Here is a 21,681-nt window from a genome sequence, read left to right on the forward strand (position 1 = left end):
CTTTGGTTACGGTTTGAGAAGACGGCCGGATATTAACTTCCATATATCACAACGCTGCTGAAGACTGGTGACCTTCTCAGCATGAAAACAAAAGCAGAAACCCAAGACGACTCTCTCGGTTCCAGTTGTACCTCCCCCCTCTCCCAACCCTTCCTTATTAACTGAAGTTTTTGGTGGGACTGATGTTAGAACTACAATCGCCACCATATGACGATTTGATACTTAACTTTGACATGATTTCGACTCATAAAATGAACTTATTGCATAAAGGTGTTCGTTGGGCGTATAATCTAAACAATGAATAATATAAACTACAAAATAGCCTCGGAAAGGACTGGAACTTTTAATGACAAAAGGCATGCACATGGAAAATCTAAAGGTCATGTTTCAGGCAACGAATGGAGACTGGGTGTTTAGAATGCTAGGGGAGTAAATGATCTCAAGGTAAAAGAATTGCGTGATACTATGGACGTGAAGAAACTAGACATTTTATGTGTGTCTGAACCAAAGAAAAAGGGATGCGAAACCAAAGACATAAAAAACGGCGTGTTGAAAGGCGGATTTGAAATATGGTCAGGAGTAGACTGTGAATCACATGGTAAACAAGGAGTAGGTCTGATTTTGAATGAAAGAGTAAAGCAGCATCTCCGAGACCATGGTTTCGTGTCTCCCAGACTACTGTGGGCTAGAATGAAAGTAGGAATCAGAAGACTATTTATCATAGCATTCTACGCGCCGGCTGATAGTGATCCTAGAGAAGTAAAAGACGCCTTCTGGGACACTTTAAATGACACAATAAACATTTGCCAACATGGGGAAAGAATAATTCTACTAGGAGACATGAACGGTTGGGTAGACATCCAAAATCAGGATACAGAAAGAGTATTAGGTAATTTTGGGGATCCAAGAACAAACTATAACGGAGATAAATTAGTTGGTCTACGTTTAGAAAGGGGTCTGTTTATTACAAATACTTGGTTTAGGCATAAAATGATCCACATGTACACCTGGTCTAAAGGAAATAGCCGCAGTATAATTGACTTTGTTGTTGCGGATGAAAGACTAAGAGAGTTGATCAAAGAAACAAGAGTCATGAGGGGTCATGGGAGGACCGTATAAAAAACAAAGTTAAAGAGAGCGTCTGGACAATGTTACGGGATATCCTTGTTATATGTACGATCGAAGTGTGTGGTACCGCAGTTGTAGGAAGAATGTCTGGTGATGCGTGGTGGAATGATGCAATTCAGGCTGCCCAAAGAGCAAAAAGAGAAGCGTACAAGAGAACTTTGAACGTCGCAGGTTTTAACAATGAGGAAAGAAATAGACGTAGAAATGATTATAGACGCGAAAACAGGATACTTAAACGATTAGTTAAAGAAAGTAAAGATACAATTAGAGCAGAAGAAGAGATAAAAATACAAAACGACTTTGAAGGATGCAGGAAACTACTTTATAAAAAAATGAAAGGAAACAAAAGTACAGAAATTGTCAACATGAGAAATAGTAGGGGGGGGGGGTATATGATGCAGACGGAATACTAGAGGCTTTCAGATACTATTTTAGGCGACAATTCGGAGATGAAGCTATAGGACACCACAACTGCGATGTTGAACACGATGCGACGAAAAACTCAATTGAAAAAGTCTGTGTCACTGAGGTTAGGGATATAATTAAGAACTTGAAAAACGGTAAGGCTGCCGGAGTAGACGGTATTAAACACGGTGGCGCGTGCATACCACATAGACTGTGCGAATTGATAAATTTATGTTTCGAGCTGGGAGACGTCCCACACGATTGGAAAAAAGCGATTATCGTACCAATATACAAGAGAAAGGGAGATAATAGCGAGTGCAATAATTGCAGAGGGATTAGCTTATTAATCACCGTAAGTAAAATATATTCAAAAATACTTATTCGTAGGGTAATGAAAATAACATAAGCAAAGATTTGGGCATTTGTTGACCTGGAAAAATCTTGTGACAAGGTAGATAGAAGTAAACTTTGGGAAGTCCTGAAAGAGTATGGGGTCAATGGATTGATCCTACAAGCTATAAAAACAATATATACAAGTAGCAAATCGAGTGTAAGAGTGAATGGGAAACTGAGTGACTGTTTCGATATTATTCAAGGAGTTAGACAAGGATGCGTTATGTCTTCATGGTTATTTATATTATTTATGGGCAAGTATTTAAGAATGGCTCTCTTCGACGAAGGGGGTGTATCTCGAAACAGTAAGGGTACGTGGGTTAGCGTTCGCAGATGATAAGGTTGTTATGGCAGAGTCTATCGAAGACTTATAAAGAATGTTGAATAAACTAGATGCAAGCATGAAAAGCATGGGCCTCAAAATTAACGCAAATAAAAAAACTATGGTGTTCGAAGAAAAGAGTGAGAAAACACTATGCCATATTTTATTAAATGATGAGAGAATTGAACAAGTTGATAAGTTCGTATACCTTGGTAGCTTATTTACTAGGGACGGGAAGATACTCGTAGATGAGGAATTAGATAGACTATTAAATGAAGGTAAGAATGTTATTGGTAGAGCAGGTCCCCTTATCAGAAGTAAAAATATATCAAATAAAGCTAGAATGGCAATACATAATTCTATATTTGTACCGACTGTACTATACGGTAGCGAGACATGGACTTATCAAGAAAAAGATAAAAGTAAAATTAACGCAGTTGACATGAAATTCATGCGCATAATATGCGGGAAAACCCTGATGGACAAAGTGAGTAACGAGATAATTCTAAAAGAATGTGATGCAGAAGAGACGCTAGTAGACACATGGGAAAGAAATCGGTTAATATGGTTCGGATATGTTGAGAGAATGCCAAATGAACGACTAACGAAACAAGTGTATCAAGGTAAAGTAAATGGCAGCGTGCCCAGGGGTAGACCGCGGAAAGAATGGTTAGAATGTGTGAATGAGACCCTAGTTAGAAGGGACATAAGAAATCACAGAAACACGTGAGCCTGCATGAAAAAATGCATGGACATAAAAGAAGCTAAAGAAGTATGCCAGGACAGGAAAGTATGGCGGCAAATAGTTAATAAAAAGAGTGTCAGTAGAGTGAATGAGGCCTAAAACAAAAGACCTTGGCCACTAATGGACCCATGTGGGGAAGCTTACATAACCACTTCGTGAGGTTCTTCGCTTGAGGTGATTGCTAGAGAGATTGATCAGCAACCTGGGTGGGAGCAGTGTTGCGGAACGAACGTGTTATTTACTTAAATAGCACGAGAATTCTGGATCAATCTGAAAAATCTCTATCCCTTCCACACACTACTCCTTTCCCCTATTGAGTGAGTCATGCCTACCCCGAAAGGGAAATGACTTAATGGTGTAATAATAATGAAAAGTACTAATTTTTGATATACATATGCGATTTCCCTAAATCGTAAAAGATTATACTGAACTGTAAAATCAGTTTTAACGTATAATGTAACTAAATTTCTACGAGTCTATTATTATAGAAACTACCATAATCACCTATAAAACGGAGTTAAAAATGTTGATTATAAAAATGAAACCTAGAGTTGTGCAACATTTTTGGAAACCTGAACCGGTCTGAAATTTCGATAAAAAAATGTTTGGTAATTTGCGGTTCACTTGCGGATAATTTTTTAATCGATATTTACTGAAACAAATGAATTACTGGCACAATTATATTGCGCGTTAGATCAGCCATCGATATGTTTATTCCAGCCATACAAATTGCTGATCTAACCCGCAATATAACTGTATCAGCAATTCATTTCTTTCACTGTTTCGCGCCAACTTTCAAACCTGAAACCCGATCTGACCTGACCCGAAGTCTACATTACTCGCATCACATAACTACAATGTGACGTGAAATTTGACAATGTACAGAAATTTGTTACAATATTTTTTTTGTAATAATTATAAGTTTAATTAAGTGATGGCTTACAGCTCTTGGCCTTAATTACGTTATTGCGGTAGTAACTTGTTTTCAAAAAGTTATCGAACAAATAATAGGAGATTAGATAAAAAAATTAAAAATGAAAGAATATATTTTTATTTTTTAATTTGCACCATTTCATTCACAAAAATTGAATCAATTTCTTTATACTTTCAGGGTGTTTGGTGATCAGGTAATTTGCACGTGATAAAACGGTTAGCTGTTCCGGAAAAAACGTTTAGCTGAAACCGGATTTCTAATTTCTATTTTTATTATTTTTAATTCTCTCTAAAATTGCATTTAACATTAACATTCTATTTAGTAAAGAAATTTTCATACCTTCTTCTACCAAATTTGGTCTATATGAAAATGGCATTCCTTTTAATAAAGATACATACATATTTTAATAAATTTATAAGGTTGTACCATTACCTAGATACTTTAAAAAATTAGATGGTTTGTGTTTTAAAATATCTTTGTTTTTCTTTATAAACGCTTTTATCGTAAGTTGCGAAAGTATTATCTTAAAATTTCCAGCATTTTAACTTCATAATTTAAAATAGATTAACACCTAATTGTTTTGGTATCAGGAATGATTGAACTTCTTCAAATACATTATATTTTTTCCTAAAACTATTTTGAATGCCTTCTCACCATAATTTATACTTTAAACAAATATTAAAAACAAAGTTAATACAAAATACCGAGCTTGGATGCTTAATATGTAGCTAGTTTTTCTCTTTTATCGGAGTTGCAGTAATTTTGTTAATTCAATATTGTTAATCTCTTTGTATAATTAATAATTATTATTTTTACAACGTTCTTTGAGCCCATCCTTCAATTATATAAGAGGTAAACTTTTTTCTCCCTAATATGCTGAAAGCTATAAGAATTCTCAATAAAATGAGCCAGGTTGAACTCCTTATTTTAATTTTTTAGAAGATATTGTAAAATAGTGCAAATGTATTTTTTTTCTAAAAATTCAAATGAAATATAATGTATTAAATTAGTAATCATCGAAATCTTGGATAATATCTATTAAAAACTAATCATTTAATTGTAAAAAGACTATGAGAGATGGAATGTTGTCTTTTTTTTCTTTAACGTCTGGGAGACACCACGAATGTGGAAAATCCAATCATACTTCGACGGCTTCAAGATCATTGAAAAGTTTTATTAGTTTAATTTCCCGATAAAATAAAATATTCTTAATTTTATAAAACTTTTCAATGGCCTGGAAGTCATCGAATTATGATTTAATAATTTACTTGAAGTGTTTAAATGTTTTACTTTGTTAGATACAGATTAGATCAAAATAAAATTGATACAAAGATTGGACCTCATTTAGAAAATAAAGAATCATAGAAGGAATATGTGACTGACTAGTTCAGTGGAAATATTAAAGTAGAAAAAAATGTTTAACCAAGATCAGTCAATATGCCAGAATTTTACGATGGATGATGTTTGTATTGTTCTCTTTTCCAATTTTTCATCAAATAAAGTTTATTGACTAGATCGTAACATATTTTTTAATCGTACGTTCCCATGAACACACTTCAATTAAACATTTACAGGCATGATTCTTATCACATTCTGTTTCGACGTAATTAAAATAATAATAAATTATTACATATGAAATAGTATTTGTTTTATGAGAATTTTCCCTAGCAAAAATTTGTAACTTAATAAAAATTCTAAAATCAAATTTTTTGACGATCAATCTTAGACGTTTTTAATATTTCTATCGCATAATGATTTAGTCATTAGTGCTTCATGCGCCAAAATTAGAATTCTGAGAAAATGAACCGTTAAACGAGCTGGATAAATAGCTCGGTTAAAGACATATTATTTAAAAAAAAACAGAGTAATGGTTGTAAGTAATCATTTAGTTGTTGCTATCACAACCGAGCTAAAACGGTTAAAGTAAAATGGTAAAAAATAACACATTACTTGGTTGGCAGAACCGAGTTTGACTCTGCAAAATTTGAATGAATAGTTCTTTGCTAAAATACAACGATTTTTTCGGTTAAAAGTAAACAAAGGCTTCGTGATAAATTTTAACCAATCTACACCTAGTAGTTATATTTTCACAAGCAAGTAGTCACTTTTTACACAACCAATATGCTTGTTATTTTTTCTCAAGGATATTGTCTGTTCTTAATCAATCAAATTTACTGGGTTCTTTTTTAACCGTTGTCTGTGCTGGTAAGAAAGGAGTCATCGCTAGCATCGTTGTCAGCGTCATTTCGCTTCGACTCCATTATTTTTTGGTAGTGATTGGTAGGATTCAGTTGCACGTCAAATAATAGTTACGCGAAATGTGTTTTGTTACAATTCTCTCTCATAATTATTCTATTGTGCTTACCGATATCATCCGTACGACAGAGATGTACATTATCAGAATGAGAGAGAGCTGAAAAACGACCCTAACCTCAAAATAATGCACATGCATAACATTTTTATTTAACACAATAAACTTTGTTTGTTATTATGCCTCAAAAATAGTCGAGGGACGTTCGTTATATTTTATTGTATCTCCGAATTCTTTTTTTTACTGAACTGTACCCGATTGACCACACTACAAAGTATCACATGCCCCTAAATCGAAAAATTATTATTTCTGACCGACCCGGAAATTTTTGAATAAATAAGTTGATGTTTGTAGTGCATAATTACTTATTTTTAAGCAATAAACATCATTATTAGGTGGAGAATTATTTTTAGATTGTCATTATAGAATATTATTACAATGAATGCAGTGCGAATGCAGTCGGTTGCGACAGCCAAGTACATTGGTCACAGTGACCGAGCAGGTTAGCTACCGCAACAGAATGAGGTTGGCTAATGTAACAAAGTAGGTTGCTACATTTAATAAAAAAATTTTAGCCAATACAACTTGGTTAAATTTCACAGCGAACTTTGCAGGTGCTATATTAGCAGTCTTACTTGTTTATTTTCAGCAGAATTTTGGTTATTTTCAAAAAGTATTTTTTCTTAGTGAAGGCTTTAAAATTGGGAAAACTTTCAATTTTGGAAAGTCCAGTTGATATGATGCAATAGTTAATTTTAAAACTGATGAAGAAACCAGGAAGAAAGTGAATTTAACTTGCAGAAGAAGGAATTTAACTTTGCTCCTATGATATTATTATTTTATCTATTATGCTTTTGAAAAAATGTAATGAAATACAAAATTGAGCAAGCCCGAAAAAGGGATAGAGATGAAATGCAATACCAATTACCAATCCATTTTATAAATATCTGTTAAGAATCGAATAACTAAATGTATGATCACTCACATAACTTGACACTCGTGAACTCTTGGGTTATCAAATAAGCGTGAGATACAGAAAGTCTCTAGAGAATTTTCGTTAAAGTATTTTCTTAATTAAATGAACCCAATTTATGATCAATAAACTGAGGATCAAACATTCATCTGTTCATCGCCATTGACTAACCTCTGGAAAAAGTCCTTCAGCTTCAATTAGTTTGGATTAATATTTGTTCATATAATAAATTTGAAAATTTATTAAGGTATGCATATTTATAATCACATTATCAGAAACCTTTATTTTTATCGTCGATGCAAATAATCACACACGCGCATTTTGCCATGTACTACCATAAGGAATATTCAAGGAAATTATTTTCGGTTATGGATAATATAAGATTCATTTAAAAATGTGAGACGATGTTTGCAAAGGAGCTATAGCATGTCAAACTTATGTAATGGTGATGTTGAATAAATTTAAGATAATATGTTCTTAAAAAACTACATTACATTCTTAACATTTTAGTAAATTTGAAAAATGTTTTGAATACTTCAGTTCCGAGGGGAAAAAAATTCAAAAAAAGTATCAAAAATCTAATTCATACATCTCTGTGAACTTCAAACGTCGCATCCTGTAACACGCTGAACCAATCAAAATAATGGTGTGCAGTAGATTGACTATAAGGAAGTACTCAGCTGACAGCTGGCAAAAAAATGTCTGGCCTTCCGCATGTTAATTTTCTTGGTACATTCCCACTATCAAACTTTAGAATTCTCGGGTTTCGTGCGGTTCAAAGGATTTTGAATACTTTTTGAGTCCTTCGTCATACCGCTTAAGCAAGTAATTATATTACACTTTTAGTGCTTTCTCAATTTTACAACAACAAAAAATATTCAAACTTAGTTTAAAAAACTTTCTGCAAGTAATCATATATTCAACTTATAGTGCTTTTTTCATTTCACCAAGAAAAAATATATTTGAAAATATGAAACAATTCTATTCCTACCTCACCAACATTTTTTTAACAACTTAAGTTCACACAAAATACTGAATTCAATCAAAGAGACAAATGAATGTTTCTATGGTCCTGGATTTTGGAATTCCAAAAAATGTATTTTTAAAAGGAAATGTTGTGATATTACAACTTTTTAATATTGCGATTTTTTTCTTTCAGATGGTTTAGGTACACAGTTAAAAATCTTTTTAATGCATATATCCGAACAATGATTAAATACTTCATTATGTTTTAGAGAGAATAATCAATCTAACATTGAAGATTACACTGATTCATTGTACAATCGATAACAAAATTGATCGTAAGAAATTTTTAGTCTTGATTCCTGATCAAAAGCGATTAGGATTGTTTGCCACTAAAGCTAGTTTCAATAAAAGTATACAAGATTTCTATTAAAATCTGGAATAATTTGCCATGAATAAGATAAATAAGATCAATTAACTTCTACATAAAAGAGTCAGGGAAACTGCCTCAATTGATCCATTTTGAGGATTCATTATTTATAAAACTATTTCATTATATCACATAAGATCAGTCAATATCAAGGACGATTTGAAAATAAAAAAAACGAATGCATCATTCATCAACATTCCCATCCTATTAATTATAAGTCATGCTAATATAATGTTAATTATTTTATATCTTGTAATTTTATCAAATGATTTTAGAAATTCAAGAGATTATCAATCAACATTTTAACGCATTCTTTTACTCATATATTTTTCATCTGAATTTTTTTGTTACAAGAAACATTCTTTTTTACCTATTTGAAGAAAAATAATTATAGAAATAATTTTTATTAAAGATTAGAATTTATAATACAGATATCTTATATAAATGCAAAAAAATAAATATCATCGTTTAAAAAAAAACGATCTTTAAAATAAATGTATAATCATTGATATTTCAAATGTTTATCCTCCGAAGTTAAAAAAGTTGAGGTCGTTAAAACTGGGATTTTTTTTAATAAATAAAGTTTTTGTAATTTTACAATTTTGATTTAGAAATCTTCAAAATTAAACCATAGCAGCCCCTCTTGTTTCAGAAAATTGGAATTTTTTTTACTTAAGTTTAACACATTTAATAAATAAATTTATTAACAGAAATTCTGAGTACAAAAGCCTTATGAATTGATTTCATAAAACACATCTGTCTTTAAAGTCCAGTTGACCGTATACTGATATAAATTGCAAATGCCATGGTTCCCATGTAATTACTTTTTGAAACAATACATAATACATATCTTATTTCGTTATTTATAGAGAATAATCCTTGCATAACAATTATTTTAAAAAATGTGCAAAATTACATATTCAAATATATAAAAATTCTTAAGAATTTCATTTCAGTCAAATGCTTTTGACTGAATATCCGTGGCTATAAAATAAGGCATCGCCTAAGTGTTCCAAAAAATTCGGTTATTTGTACCATAATTCGGTACGAATAGTACCCTTTTCAGTGCCCGTTATTCGTATAGAGAAAATCCGGCTATTCGTAACAAAATTTCGGTACATGTGGTCATAGCCAAAAAGTAAACTGAACTATGAAATAAACTTTGTTTGAATTTTGTTGCGTCTTTTATTTTTCTATTTAATAATACTATGTATGTTTATGTTTTAGGAAACTATTGGTTGTTAATACATTTTTCAAAATGAATTCTCCGAGCAAGGAGAAAATTAAACTTTGTCCTTTTAATTACATAAAATGATCAAAGTATTCACATGTGAAAGCATGTGACTTTGGAAGAATTCTCAAGTTACTTTGCGATTCTGGGAGATGGGACAGGTGTCTGGTGTTTTTTCAACAATCTGAACTTAAATTGATAAAATTACTTACTCTTTTACTCTATTATATTTTTTAAAATTATTATTATTATTAATATTTCCAACGAGCAATCTTGGACCGTCTTGATATTTCTATCGCATAATGATTAAGTCATGAGTCACAGGCGTATTTTTTTAAGGCAATCAAGTGTTCTGATGAAAGTAATATGCATAATTTAACGTATTCGGCAGTCCGGTATAACTTTTACTCTATTACCCACGGGGTGGGTTCCAGGCAAGTGCATGGTGACCTACAGCTTAAGATGAAATGCAAACCACGAGAACTTTGGTAAAAGTATATGAAATAATTTCCAGAGGTATCGGCTCAGGGATCGAACCCCGGACCTTCAGCAAGAAGTCCTAGTACTGAACCACCTCAGCCACCATTATTAATTATCATTAGTAACTATTAATATTTTCGATTATTAGAAAATATTCCTACCATCCATAATATCCATTCTGTTCGTAGTTCCATAAACTCTTTGAATTGTAAAATATTTAAGGAATTTTCTGATCTGACTTCTGAGAAGTGATGTGAGCAAAAGGACGGAAATTTAAAAGATCCTTTGGCATATCGGCGATCAGCACTTGAGGCCAAAATCGTACGCTCGTTAATTGAACTACATGATATCGCTTCGCGATTCGCGTGCCGCGCGCGTCTTGTTTTTGCGTCAGCACGCAACTCACTGAAGTCCAAACAAACGATGCAGTTGCTTGAAAAAATGTTTGTTACGTGTCGCTGGAATTGAAAGCTGATTGGACCAGGCCTGCCCCATTCGACTGTGATTCTTATCAGTGACTACTGGATACCCTCAAACCGTAATAACCAGGGCCGCATATCGACTACTCCATGCGAGATGTAATTAAGTTTTCATAATTTCGTAAAATATATTGTATACACAAAACTTAAAATACAACTGCAATTATTCTAATATATAAAGAAAATGATTGTTTTCAATTATCAATGTTTACATGTTGCAATTTAGCTAATATTCAGAACTTTGAATGATTTTACGTATTGTAAAAAATGATCTTTAATTTAGCGGAAAACTTAATTGAGTAAAAATAAATTTTGGTAAAATTTTCTTAAAAAATAAACATTGGTTAAAAAATAAATTACTTAAATAAAAGATGTACTGATCACTATGTTACTGGTAAAAATTTATCTTTGAAATTTGGAAAATATTATAAATGCAGTCTCGGATGGTTGCCTCCTTCTTCGTGAACTTACACACCAAAAGTCCGGCAATTTGAAGGGATGTTTTTTGGCCTGTTAAAAGCAAATGTCAGTTCAAACAGCCCGTATGGAAAATTTTTGGGGTTCTGATGGGACCTAGCGTAAACCGTCCAATCGCTATTGTGGCACTATTTACACGGACATTTATAGAGCTACAGTCAAAACTCGTTTATTTCAACTCCTTAGAAACGTAAGCATCTCGTCTATTGTAAGTCGAGAGGGGTCCCCACCACTGCATGTATCCGTAAGGTGGCCTCGCAATGCACTCTCGCTACCACGCTGCCATTGGCTGTACGGAATATGTGACTATCAATGCAGGGAGTTGGGAAGTTGCGATAGACGAGTATCTTGGCTTACAATAAACGAGACTTGCAATAAACGAGTTTTGCAATAAACGAGGATTGATTGTAGACGAATGTTTAACAAACTCGTATGGCTTAGGGCAAGATTCGACAGGCTAATTGGGTGCTAATCTAATAATAGTGACTCGGTATAATCAAAACAAAAACACGTATTGTTTCGTAACGTTGTTTTGATTTTGCACAACATAATTCCATTAGAGGTGCGCATCAAAAAATATAATTACACAAATGTAGGATCCAGGAGTAACAATCACGATCGTTCACGGAACGAACGACCTCGACGCCAAAAGACGATGGAGTTTGTAAAATCATGTATTCACTTCATAATAATCCGAAAATTGGAAGACGCTTGACATTGCGATATGATTACTTATTGGAATTAAAAAACTTCATAGTAGACTATTAATTTAGCTTTAAATTTTAAAATTCGTCGCAAGAGCGGTACGAATGAGAATTGTGTATTAATTTGGCGGCTTTATGACGCGTTGAACTCAATTTCTCCGAGTCGACCATTAGTGCCTGACAAAAGTCAAAACGGAACTAAAACGAGCAAAGGGGACGCCTTTCGATCGACTGAGCAGTCCACCACACTACCCCACTTTTGCTTCCCTTCAGCAGTCGAAAGGGATCGAGCGACAGAAATGTTACTTAATAAATTCATTTCCCTAGAAAATATTACCGCACGGAATAATAGTATCAATGACAAAATCCAAAGAACAACAAACCCTACTAAGAATGCTAGCGTTTTGAATTACAATAAAACGCGGATTATGTGCGAGAAGCCGATGCACGGCATCCCTATGAGGGACGCGTTTATTATCCACTGGTGAACTCAACGCTACGTGATGATTTGGAAGGGTTGATTAGTATTGTAGAAAGACTTTAATATATATTTATTATTGTCTATTTATGGAATTCTACATTGTTAAACAAAAGGGTAAACCATACCGTAAACAACTAAAGAAGAAGTATGAAACTTGACCTCAACTGAGGAAATTCGTAAACTTAAACTCATAATTCTTAGACTAATCTTCAGCATTTCTTTAAATAAGAGTAAACTACGGAAAAGATAAACTAGGATCAAGCTGATAGTTACTGAAACTTTACGGTGGGAGTCCGCTATCGGTACGTGGAGGAAGGCTAGGGACAAGTCAATGCGAGTCATCCGGTCCCCATCTTGGAGGAAATCTGGAACCTTTAGGTGAGACAAAAGTCGGAATTTGCTTATCTTGGCATGTTTGTTTAAGCCTCGTAAGTCGAAAATCGGCCTGAATCCTCCACTGCTCTTCTGTAGGACGAACATTCTCGGAATCAAAATTAGATCTAGAAGACAGTGATGGTCCCGCTGAAGTTTGAGCCACTCGAGAAGATAATGAGTTGCGAGGAGCAACGTCTCCGTTATAACTCTTTTTTAGGGTTATGTAAGCTGGTGTGTTTAACCAATTTTTTGAGCCCTCTAAAGATTGGATTAAAGCAGAGAGATCGCCATCGCCCTTATTAAGAAGGTATTCGAAACTGGGAGGAACCTTGCGAAGAGCCATTTGGACGTTCTTATTCTGTAGCTCGGAAAGAAGATGCTCTCTTCTGGCCTTTATGCACTGAACTCTCTTGCCATAAATCACTTGTATGATCTGGTCAAAGTTTTTCTGGATCTGTGATCCCGAACCAAAGAGAAATTCGAAACTGTCAAATAGTGCAGGGACTGAGAGCGACATGCGTGAAGAGCGGAAAATCCGCTCCTCGCCATCTCTTCTCCTGTTTATATTTTCTCAGCGTTACGAGCGAGGGTGCTCGATGCGAGCTGCAGAAATAATTTCGAATTCATCACTAGCGAGCGCCTACTCGTATCATAGATACGTTATTCGGTATCTAAGCCGTTCCCCGTATCCATAGACTGAATTATAACGAGGAGGAGAAGAGTTTCTTTGTTCGGGGCGCTCATATAGCAGAATCAGAGGCGGACCCAGAAAAATATTTCAAGGGGCTGGGGACGGGTTTCTAAAAACCTCCCCTGTATCCGCCACTAAGCAGAATATACATTTCATTAGATGGCACTGCGTCACACGCTATGCAGTTAAATACGTCACATTATTTGTGCGCTTTATTTGAACTTTACTTTAAAATTTTTATTTTACATATGATCTGTAATTAATCTATTTATATATTTTGTTTAAACCCATATACTTTTTTCAAAAATTCATCTCTAGTTGAAAACTCTTTTATTTTCTCCTTAAATTATATTTTTAAGTGATTTATAAATTTAGCCAGTTCAAATTTCATCTCTTCGGTTCGAAATGTTATTACTTTTCATTTAAGACTGAACAGAAATATATTTTTTCATGAATAATTCTATGCTAAATGAGCATGAAAAAAATTCATAATTACAAAATAATCCAAGCTTAATATTCGACTTTTTATTTCATATTTGAACTATTTGGCTAAAAATTAATCTATTGTGTTAAAAATTAATTTGTTTGATAATAATTTTTTAAAGTAAACATTTTATTAATTCAGCTCATCATTCTTCTTTTTTGTCCAAAAATAGAGTATTTCTTGGAAAATTAACCTTCTTGTAGAAAAAATGTTAATATTTTTTAGGAAATTGTTTCTTTAGTACACAATTCACGTCTGGGGTTAAAAGATTAACTACTTTATAAAAATACTGGATTTTGAGTTAAAAATTAATTTCTTCAACGAAAAGTGTTACAACATTTTCCGTTTTTTCAAAAAACTGTTTTTTGGGGTATAATTTTTTTTTAAATAAAGCATTAACGATCAATAGTTTGCAGAGAAAGAAATAGAGAGAGAGAGAGAGAGGGAGAGAGAGAGAAAGCTGTCCTTCATGAATAAATTTCTCCAATTTTAACACAATTTCAGTCAATTGAAAACTTTACATTTTTCCTATTAGGTGCCGAAATGATTACATTTGCTACAAGATTTTACTTTTTTACTCAGTGAAAGCAGTCGAATAATTTCTTTCAAGAATTGCAAAATGTCAACGGTGCAATTAACATCGGTGTAATGTACAACATTTGTCATTCGTTATTATATTGGGGGTTGAAAAGGAGGGTGTGCCGGAAGTAATAAGGGAATGAAACTTTTTTAGTACCTTAGGAAATCAGATGGAAAAATTATGAGGCCATATTTTTTTTTTGTATGGAATTTAGAGAATTTTTTGAACATTTTTTATAATTTTTATTATCTTAGATTCCGAAAGAGATAAGGTAATAAAAGTTTTTTTTAGTATCTTTGGACATCAACTGAAACACTAAATGTTATAATCAACACTAACATTTTGGGTATAGAAATTTTGTCATTTTGTATGATTTTTTAGATTTTTAGGGGTAGGAATGGGGTGTGATCTGAAGGTGCTAGAGGGTAGGGGTGAAAGTTTAGCGGGTACCTTCGATTATCAAATAGATCCGTTTAGAACTTTTAAATTTTAGGTCTCGCGCAAAATATATTTTGTGTAAATTCGTTTTTTTTAGCGTTGCAAACTTCAGTGAGGTCTGAAATATAGAGTATGTTTTATTACTTATGCTCCGGTAGCCACTAATACTATTGTATACACTAATAGGTCCCCCAGATAACTCTTTCTTAAAAGGTCAAAAAAAGGTCAATGTTTACAAATCTCTCGAGTAGGTTTTCGAAATGTGGGTCAATTTTCGTTTAAATTTTTTTTAAAACAATTTCATTATTTATAGACAAAAAATGTATAAAACAATGTTTAATATGGCTGAGCAAAAATAAAACCTTTTTGCGTTTTGTATTTTTTCGCACAAAGAACCGTTTGCAATCAGAAGCGTTATCAAGAAATGATTTTTTTTACAAAATTGCCATATTTGCACAGCGTTACCTCGAAATCTATTATTCAGAAAAATTTTAAATTTGTACATTATCTATATCAAAGATAGATCTCTTAAAAAGAAAAAGGAATCTTCCGATCGAATAAAAACTTATCTCCTTAAATTGTTGTTAAAAAGTTGTTATTTTTAAGAGGAAGCCGTTTAGACTCTTCATTTATCAATAAACAATCGTCCAGAGCAACCAGTGTCATAATGTTGCTTCAAATTATTGCGAAAGCTTTATCTAGCATTATTAACATAATTTTTTGTTCATAATTTCTGTAGCTAAATTGTTTATAATAATTGATATAAATAATGACCATCAATTACCAGAACTGACTTCATTTTGTTTTATTAATTCTTGCTACATGATTGAACTTCTCACTCTTTTTATACATTCTCGTACGACGAGCCATTATTTATTAATGGTCTTATTAACAATGTATTCTTTATAAACCCACCCTCTCCTAAAAGCCACAATTTTCAAGTTACTAGCGATTACCTTATTTAATATGACATTGGTTGATCTGGATGATTGTTTATTGGCAAATGAAGAGTCTTAAACGGTTTCCTCTTAAAAATAACAACATTTAACAACAATTTAAGGAGAGAAGTTTTCATTTGGTCGGAAGATTTCTGTTTCTTTTGAAGAAACTCTTTGATGTAGATAATGTACAAGTTTAAAATTTCTCTGAATTATAGATTTCGAGGTAACACTGAGCAAATATGGCAATTTTGTTAAAAAAATCATTTGTTGATAACGCTTTAAATTGCAAACGGTGAGTCGTACGAAAAAAATGCTTCTTTGCAATGCTTAATCAAAGAAGAATATTTTCTCTTTATGGAAAATACTGAAAATTTGTATGAGAATGATATTCATCATGGAAAATTACAAAATACTGACGATTAATAAGTAATTATAAATATTTTTATTAATAATCAATTAAAGTTCGTGAATTAAACAGTCACGTAGGTGATTGAGAAACACAAGAAATTATAAGAATAAAATATTTTCTATCGCTGACAAAAAATATTATGTATGAAATAAAAAATTTGAAAAGTATATTAAAATTTATACTTAATAATTATTATTATATTTACAGATTGTCATTAAATTTTTATTACAATATTACGCTTAATTTATTTGCAACATGATATTGTGGAGAAAATAATTTTTTTCCAAGGAACAGTACCACTTTTCCAATGGCTTGGTCATTTTTGTTACTAAACACTAATAATTGAGAGTATCTTAAACATTATGTTAGAGGATTATTACTATTAACGTGTCTACCAGTTGATTTAGGAGGGAACAGCATTTCTTTTTCTTAGAAAATATTAACTGTTTAAATTTTGTTAAATTATTTATTTATTAATAAGAACAGCCAAATATATGAAAAATAATTGACTACTCATCTCGAATTTTGAGACGGCGAGACAATTGGGTATGAAATCAGTACTGTCATTGTCAATATAAACTCATTTCCTGATGAATATTAGATTGAATCTTGAACTCAATATTTTTATTTTTCAGTATAATTGGATTAATTATGATGCTGAAGGACTTTTTTCAAATCTTCTTTTAACAAAGAGATAAAAAGATATTTTTATTAAAATCATCAAGTTTGACATTGTATTCATTTAAGCAATAAATAACACAGGATCAAATTCAAATAAGTAGCTCCAAGTTCTTTTAAAGCGTATAACGTAGAATACTTCTAAAAAACAGAACCAACACAGTAACAAAAATGGATCAATTTTGTTGCGGAGCATTTTGCTCTAATGACTATTTGACTCTCAACATCATAATGATCTGTACATTCGGATCAATTTGATCTTATTTTTTGATTCATTAGTCAGAGTAAACGAAATAGCCGTCAATTCCTGCTACTGGTATATTAAATAAATGACCTAAAAATGGTTTCGAACCGCACGCAAGACACAATTACACTCTAAGAACGCCAGCCATCTTGGTTTTAGTTCATACATGATCCCTAATCTCAACATTATGATCTCAAAAGTCGATCATTCACTCTGGCCGATCAAAATGCTTTTGAATTCGATATCATTTTTGTTGCATATCAAAATGATATTGATTTCGTTATCATGTTGAAAAGTTTTATTTGCTGTCAATGTATATTGAACTCTTTAAAAAGCGTTTCAAATATTTAACGACACAGAAAGTTTAAAAAAAAGTAATTATTCAATTAATTGTCTTGGGTTCAAAAATATTTTGGACTTTGAACTATTGGACAAGTGCTAATGATTTTTATAGAAGACATTCTAACGCGTTTCGTTATATCTGAATTGGTTAGTAAATACTCAGTGCGTGCGTGCGATCTCGGGTTCGTTTCTTAGTACTTGTGGATTTTTCAGTGCACCATGCTTGAAACTCATAACTAACAAATTCTATTAACAATATGTATAAAAAATAAATGCGAATATGCCGGACAGACACACCACGACGTAAAAACTTGTTTTTCTGACTCAGGGGGCCTCAAAAATAACGTTTTTCTCTTCTTCACGTTTTTTCATATCACGCTGTTTTTTACTTCAAATGTCCATTTTCGTATGGTTTTTTGGATTTTGAAAATCCTATAACTTTTGTAATTTTGATTTTATCCAAACAAGCCATAGAGATAAATTGTGCATATTTTTGTGTGCTAAAAATAACTGTCGATAGAATTTTGAATTTTTGAAAAAAGTGGTCTCGAAAATTTTGGAAAAGCTTTAACTTTTTGAATTGTTATTAGAAATGGCTGATTAGCGAACGTGGACATTTGATTAAATTCGCGAAACTCATTTTTAGCATAAAATTAATACTTCTCAGTATAGATGAGAATGTAAAAAGAGGATTTTTGACGTTTTTATATTTTTAAATATCGACAGTCAAACTTGTAATTTTGAACATTGTAGGTGTGGGTATGGTAAGGGTGGTTTTTTAGGGGTCCTGCTAAACAATCCCACCGATTCCATAATTCGTGGGGTTAGAAAAGAGGATTTCGGACGTCTTTATTTTGTTAAATATCATCAATCAAACTTTGACAAGGTAGGTTTGAATAAAAGGTGATGTGTAAGGGCAGGTAACTGTTTAGAAACATTTGTATTCGACAATCCTTGCCAGCAAAATATTATTTTTTGGCCTTCTAATTCAATTCAGGAAAACAATAATTAGAAAAATAATTTTTAATTTCATTCATATGAACGTTCACAACTGAATTATATGAGAAATTAAACTAATTTGTTTCTAGAAAATAAATCCTCTTCATTGAAGAATCATCACTTTGCTTGTGAATGTAATTGTTTTGTTGCAAAATTCGATTTTGTCGGATTAAAATTAACTTTTTTGATGCAAACTCCTTTTAAAAAAACAAGAATCCAAGGACCAAATTTGGACAACAACGAACAAACAAAAACAAAAAATCCTATTGTAATCTGAAAAATCTAATTAAAAAATTTAGACAAAAATAAAAAATAGTAAAGAAAAATGAAAAAGCAGACAACCACATCCCCTTCCTTCTCTTTTTCTTTCTTTCGTCTTTTTTATTTTTATTATCATCAAATAACAATGAAATAACATTCAAAGAAAGAAAAAGAGAAGGAAGGGGATGTGGTTGGTTGCCTTCTCATTTTTCTTTCCTCTTTTTTATTTCTGTCTGAAATTTTGTTTTGTTTTTTTTTTCAGATTACAATAGAATTTTTTGTGTTTTTTTGTTCATTGCTGTCCAAATTTGGTCCTTGGATTCTTGTTTTCTAATTTTCTAACAGGAGTTTGCATCAATTTTATTATTGGACGTTAAATGGGATTTTTAATTTGGATTTTAATCTAATTTAAATTTCTTAAATTTTTATTCACTTTTGTGTTTGTAATTCATATTTTTGGTTTAAAATTAAACTAATTTGGTAAAAAGTTGAAATGCTTGTTCAGAAGTAAAGGATATATTATTTAAAAATGAAAGGATTTAATAGAAAATTATTGAATTTTGTTTAATGATCGACGTTCTTCATTATTTCATGTCAGTACAAAGATACTGGTAACTTGAAATAAAATGTTTAAAAAAATTATTGTGGAATTTTCTCGGCCAGCGACATAGCCACAATTTTTTTTTCGGGAGGGGCTTCGATTTTTGTCTGACGGGGGCTTCGGATTTATGCATAGGCAAAGATTGGGGGAAAAGGTAATTGAATAATGAAAAAACTTAGTTTCGGGGGCCCAAACTCCGCCCCTGGCTAAGCCACTGTTCTCGGCAAGGCTCGCGAAGCTCGCGGCGAGCTTCTTCTTCATGCAGAGGATTTGAGTAGCGTCCAGTCCCGCTGCGAGTTCTCTCGGCAAACAAGAAGCGCGCCTTTGAGTTTCGCGTTGCGCATTGCAAGGCTTCGAGGTTCACCCTGTTTCGCTTTCCTTCGCGTAAGCAGTGTCGAGCACCACAAATTGCTATAAGTAGCTCAACCATTCCGATAGGAGACTCCCCGAGATCACTTCTCTTCTCCCCACAACGAAACTCGTGACACCAAGTTAAGTCACTCTACTCGAGGACTGCGGGAGAAGAGGCTGATTTGTCTTCCGAGACTCTTTGGCTCGAGAAGAGAAAAGAGCGAATGCCGCTTCGCTCCTAGTCCCTGGAGTAGTGTATCGGGATTAAGAATGTCCGGGTTCGAGAAAGACCCGTCGATCATGGATTGCAGACTCGATCTCAAAAGTTCCTTCTGTTTAAAAAACGCATTGGACCGGCGAGGACCCTGTCAGTCGCTAAGAAAGGATCCTTTTTTCTATCAAGGCCACAAAGTATTTCATTTACCTTTAGATCGGTGAAACCGGGAGAAGCGATAAAATTCCTCAAAGCGTTCAAAAATCTCAAGTCCCTCCACACCGGAGAATTGAAATGTTGTAAGCAAACAAGGGCCTCCAGGCGCTTCTTCTTAGCTGGTCGTATAGCCCTCTTTTAATCAAGATTAGTTTCAGGTCTCCGAAATGCAAGACTCTGGCGCTCTGTGAAGGTCTAGACGTCGAACTTTGAAGGTCGCCTTGAGGTTGAGCTTCTTGTGAAAGCAGCCCAGTCAAGGAATTAATATGGTTTTGCAGGTTCTGGAACTCAGTTTTAAAGCGGAATCTGGGACTTTTTGCTGAGGCAATGCTTTCGTCCTCACTCTCGGTGTCATAATGTTGTCGGCGGTGTCGTTCAGATGCACTGTGTGAGAAGGGCGAATTTTCACGATTTTCACTTTCGCGACCCCTTTCAGGACCTTCTTCCCTCGAATCGGACATTGCACTCTACGACACTTCTCATTTTTTGGGCTTTAGGGGAGCGAACAGGAAGTGTCAAATAACCCTCTCTCCTGCGTCAAACCGCGTTCGGCGTAGTAGGCGTAGCCGGCCGCGTATGCGTGTACGCGAGAAGAAACAAGGAGTGAGAGCAAGCGAACGCAGGAGAAATCGGAAAACGAGCAGTGTCGTAGCGAGAAGTGTCCTGGAATCTACTGTAATAGTAAATATTTCGTAATGAGGTTCATGCTGCAAATCCAATCGTGGGTGGCAGCACGGAGCCGAGTACTAGACCCTCTGTCAATGAGAAACAGATGTCAATGAAAGATCATTTGTGAATAAGTATAAAGTGTCATTAGTACATTGTTAAACTTCTTTAGCAATATTTATCATATAGCATTCGTAAAATGTTAATAAATCCTTTTCTGGCTTTCATTTATAAATTGAGGTTAAGCTTATAATAGTTCACTATATATCCCATTTTATGTAAAGTTTCCATTAAAAGTATAAATTACCATAGTATATAGGCACTAAATATGTACAAACAATCGACTGGAATGCTGCTCTTTAGCCCTAGACAACTTTAATATAGCGCGTTTTCTTCGTTTTTTAGTGTAGAAAACAATGGTAATAACAATATTCTCTTAATTTTTCAAAAAATGTTGAATAATTTGGTGAATATGAAAACAAACCTGGAAATTCCGGAAAATTGACTTATTTTATAAAAAGTAACGTAGTTTTTGAAAAAATTGACCAATTTAAAAAAATAAAACAGCATTTTGAAGAAAAATAATCGCGCTTGAAGGCCATATAAGCCACTTTGGCTAATTCTTGAAAAATTTAATTATTTGAACATCCGAAGTAGAGGGAATTTGAGAAATCTGACTAGGGGTAAAAATCTTAAAAGTACTAGTAAAATTGATTATTAAAAATTCAGATTTAT

The 21,681-nt window shown here is 33.1% G+C and overlaps 1 protein-coding gene across 1 annotated transcript in view; it reads right to left on the reverse strand.

The window, feature by feature from the left end:
* Window positions 1-10,677, reverse strand: part of LOC117181486 (probable cation-transporting ATPase 13A3) — a 58,828-nt gene extending 48,151 nt beyond the window's left edge. Inside the window, exon 1 of the mRNA XM_033374194.1 lies at window positions 10,477-10,677. Coding sequence (XP_033230085.1) covers window positions 10,477-10,492 — 16 coding nt within the window. The 5' untranslated portion in view covers window positions 10,493-10,677. The remainder of the gene's footprint in view (window positions 1-10,476) is intronic.
* Window positions 10,678-21,681: the final 11,004 nt, after the last annotated feature.

This window comes from Belonocnema kinseyi, chromosome 10 (genome assembly GCF_010883055.1).
Source record: "Belonocnema kinseyi isolate 2016_QV_RU_SX_M_011 chromosome 10, B_treatae_v1, whole genome shotgun sequence".
Lineage (NCBI taxonomy): Eukaryota > Metazoa > Arthropoda > Insecta > Hymenoptera > Cynipidae > Belonocnema > Belonocnema kinseyi.